General features: G+C 34.3%; 1 protein-coding gene across 1 annotated transcript; it reads left to right on the top strand.

The window, feature by feature from the left end:
* Positions 1-425: 425 nt before the first annotated feature.
* Positions 426-3,946, top strand: LOC130980077 (CBS domain-containing protein CBSX1, chloroplastic). The gene is made up of 8 exons (XM_057903700.1): positions 426-748; positions 1,084-1,171; positions 1,263-1,327; positions 1,689-1,737; positions 1,918-1,979; positions 3,311-3,426; positions 3,523-3,580; positions 3,662-3,946. Exons 1-8 carry the CDS (start codon positions 569-571, stop codon positions 3,734-3,736), a joined length of 693 nt encoding a protein of 230 aa, XP_057759683.1. The 5' UTR covers positions 426-568; the 3' UTR covers positions 3,737-3,946.
* Positions 3,947-4,178: the final 232 nt, after the last annotated feature.

Genomic DNA, 4,178 nt, shown 5'->3' with positions numbered 1-4,178 from the left:
TAGTGTATTTGGCAAATTTCTAATAATACAAGTAAAAATACTAAAAAAATATTTTTTAAAAAATTACAATTTATATTTTTTTTAAAAAATATTTTTTTAAAAAAATATATTTTTCACATAACAAATAAACAAAAAAATACTTTTATCTTATTTTATCTAAATATAATTAATAAATAAATTTTTTTTATATAAAATATCTAAATACAAAATTATTTTTATTTTTGTAAAAGTTTTTTTTAGAAAATATCATTAATTTTTTTTTCGAAAATCAAATCTAAACAAATCTTTTTATAACCTACTTTTAAATTTTAAAAAATAAAAGTTTTACAAACTAAACCAATTTACTGACGGCGAAAAAAAAGGGATAACAAAAAGGTGGGAAATTGGCATCGCGTGATATCATATATAACACACAGCACAACTCAAACAATATCTTTCTGCAATTGCATCTTATTATACACACTCAGCTCTCATATCTGAACCCAAAACCCCCCTCTCTTCTCTTTTGTGGGTTCAGACTTCAGAGTGAGTTGCAAATTTTCAAGCAATTCAACCAATCTCAGAATTTATGGACTCGGTGGCTTTTGGACTCGCTTCTCCTCCTTTTCCCTCACCCACGCGCCGCCTCCCTTCCAATCCTCACGCGCCACCTTCTTTCCCTTGTTTCCGCCGATTGCCGCTTCTTCTCCCACGGCTTCGCCACTTTCCCCCTCCCTCTGCTGCCAACAGCACCCTCACCGCCAATTCGGTATGGATCCCTTATTCCCTTCCCCTTTCTCTTCAATTTGGTACTCTCTACACTAACACTAGAGCTTGATGCATTGTTTAAAACTTTAAATTGCAATTGCTTCATACTATACCATAACAGAAATTAACTAACTTAACTAGGCGTAACTAACTCACCCTACCATAACAGAAATATAACCGATATAACTAACTAATTAAGTTAATACTAATGCTATTATGCTACCTTCTGCCGCACCCAAGGCTGATAACTTTTTAGTTAGGGAAAAAAACACCACCTTAATATGAATTTATGATGAAGATTATGGTAACAAAAGCTTCACATGGTGTGTTATGCAGCGAAGAGGTGGTTATTACACAGTTGGTGACTTCATGACAAAGAAAGAGGATTTGCATGTGGTAAAGACCACAACAACTGTGGATGAAGGTATATTTCTTTGTAGTTTAAACTTTTATCGTATTTCATGCCTGTCTTTTTATTTTTTACCTTTGAACTTCTGAATGTTATTGTCCAACAGCTCTGGAAATTCTTGTTGAGAATAGGATAACTGGCTTTCCTGTCATTGATGATAATTGGAACTTAGTGAGTATTCTTACCCATTTTTAGTGTGTTACTTTGAACACATGATAATATGTTTATATAGTTATATCTCTGCTATTTTTATTGAATTTCTGTTAAAGCAGCTTGTAAAAGACACAATACTATGACTTATAAGTAAAATTTAGAGCTATACTCGCTTGAAAGAAAACTACAATAGCCGCATTTGCTCTGCAGATGTAACTTGGAGGCAATGATTCCTTAGAAAGTGAATATAACAAACATTGAATGTGTTAATATTCTCACATGCTTTTGTTCCTTACAGCATTCATTTCTATTAAAAAAAAATTGATGCAATTAATTCAGCAAAATATTGCGGAACTAAAGTTTCTTTAATATTCTGCAGGTTGGTGTTGTTTCAGACTATGACTTGTTAGCACTGGACTCAATATCAGGTAAATTGATTCAAAGAAATAATATCGGATAATATGAATAATATTATCAGGTAGGTGTTGTCTGAGAGTCATTTAACAACTTTCATATTTCGGTGAAGTTTTGGAACCCAGATGTTTTTTTCTTGTTCCTGAACCGGGGCCCTGATGGCTTAATGAAAGTGTGTGGTGTGCTGGTTTCAGGTGGTGCAGGTCATGGGCGAAAAGATAACAGCATGTTTCCTGAAGTTGACAGCTCTTGGAAAGTATGTTAAAAGTTACTTTTCCTCTGATAGTTTATCCATGCTGTTCTTATTCATTTTTTGGACTTAAATGCAACTAGTTGGTAGTCTTATTCCTTCTTCTAAGATTACTAAGTTAAGTTTACTCGGTAGGTATTTTGGACCTTGGAGAGCTAGGCTACTGTGAACTGGAAAAGCAAAATCAGTATATACTACCATTACATATATGAAATATAACTGGGCATTCTTACCTGCATCCTAAATAATCCACACCAAATTTTGTAGTTGTCGCTCCATCATTGAGGTCTTTATAACCTTGGCTACGTTCCATTTTCTCTCAGTTCATACAAGCTGAGTAAGAATTTTTAATGACTAGTAAATCTTGTGTTTATTAAGGGGATAGAGGGTTCGTTTATTTGCGAGTATAGGTCTCTGTGTGACTCTCTCTTTCTCCCTATTGTCCTTTTCTACCAAACTACCCTTTTTCCATATTTTTACTAATCCCATTATGAGCCTATGAGGGGTTGATGCAGGTTTGGGTTCTCAAATAAGCTGATATAATCTCATTTTCAGTAACTACTGATTTGTGATTACTAGCACTAATTATTATACTTTACTAATTAAATCCATGTAGCTACATTCATCGTGAATTAGGAAGAAAGGTTTGATATGGAGAAAGTTCTCATTTGTGTATCAAAAAGCCCCTCATTCAGTTTTGGCTAAATATAACATACATATTATATAATATGTTGCTTATGGAAATTACTTATTCAGTGGCTAAACATGTTGAACGTATTTTATGTTTCTATCTCTGAAGTTTCAAGTAATATATTTGATATATCTCGTTCTTATTAAGCATGATCTATTTGTTGGGATCTGTGCAAATTATCCTGAAGCCAAACAAACCCTGACTCTGCAGGCATCTAACCTAACTCCTTCCTGTGTTTGCCTCAATTTGCTCAATTTATTTGCAACAATCTCAATCCACTATTAATGAAAGATCATGTGGAAAGAGGGAGGGGAAAATAAATAAATAAATATAATATCTTCCTGGAAAGCTAAGTAGAATAGATGTTGATAGCATACAGAATATGGCAACCACAGAGACACGGTGCCACAGGAAAAATGCAGGGGTTGTCCATTCCGTTGTTATTTTCAAATGTTGTCTCTGTCTTATACATGATACCTCCAATGTGGGGGACAAACCCTCATGGAGGGTAATACCAGCATTCCAAATTATAGTACAACACTACAAGTAGTTCGGAAATATTAGCATTGTGTAGCTTATGATACCTAGGTTTGGCTAATATTATGGGGTGGTGTTTGATCATGTGTATGTTTATGTATGTATACAGACATTCAATGAGGTTCAGAAACTGCTGAGTAAGACCAACGGCAAGGTCATCGGCGAATTAATGACCCCTGCACCCATGGTGGTTAGGGAAACAACTAATCTCGAGGATGCTGCTAGGTTCTTCTTCCTTCTTTTGTACTTGTTCAATTTTTAGATATCCTACGTGGCTTTAACTAATTTGGTACTTTGAAAAATTAATGTATTTATGTCTAGATTGTTGCTGGAAACAAAATTTCGACGGCTTCCGGTTGTAGATGCCGAGGGTAGGCTGGTAAGTATGGCTCTTCTGATCCATTTTGTTTGGTTATTTCTTTACCTTGTTTTCTGAAGGATGCCTGTGAATGATTTGAAGGTGGGAATTATCACGAGAGGAAATGTTGTTAGAGCCGCACTTCACTTCAAAAAAGCTAACCAAAACAAAGCATGATAGCAAGAATACTGGAAAAATACATTTATTGCTAGATTTCGTGCAGTAATCCGATTCAAGTATTCACATAAGATTGGCTTCGTTTATTAGAATTATTGAAATTTTGGCTTAGGCATGAATGTATATCTTTTATGATTGTTTCGCTGCTAGACTTACATTTGTCATTGTCAATATATTTAAAGTGAAATCATTATTTATTATTATTGATCATCGGTATGTTCCCATTGTATTAAAAAAGTACAATAGACGAATTCACACCTAGGTGATAATGACATTGAAGATGGTGTGAGTTTGGCTCTTGCATGAATATGTCAAAGACAAAAATCTACCCCTACAATGCAACTTAACAGCAACATTAAAAATGGGTTAGTGGTTGAGCTGAAACGAAGACTTGATGGCCCATCACTTAGGTAATTGAATTGCTAAAATATTCATTCTCTGA

Source organism: Arachis stenosperma, chromosome 5 (assembly GCF_014773155.1).
Source record: "Arachis stenosperma cultivar V10309 chromosome 5, arast.V10309.gnm1.PFL2, whole genome shotgun sequence".
NCBI classification, from domain to species: Eukaryota; Viridiplantae; Streptophyta; class Magnoliopsida; order Fabales; family Fabaceae; genus Arachis; species Arachis stenosperma.
The sequence above is the reverse complement of the archived record's forward strand: the minus strand, read 5'-3'. Positions and strand labels throughout refer to the sequence as shown.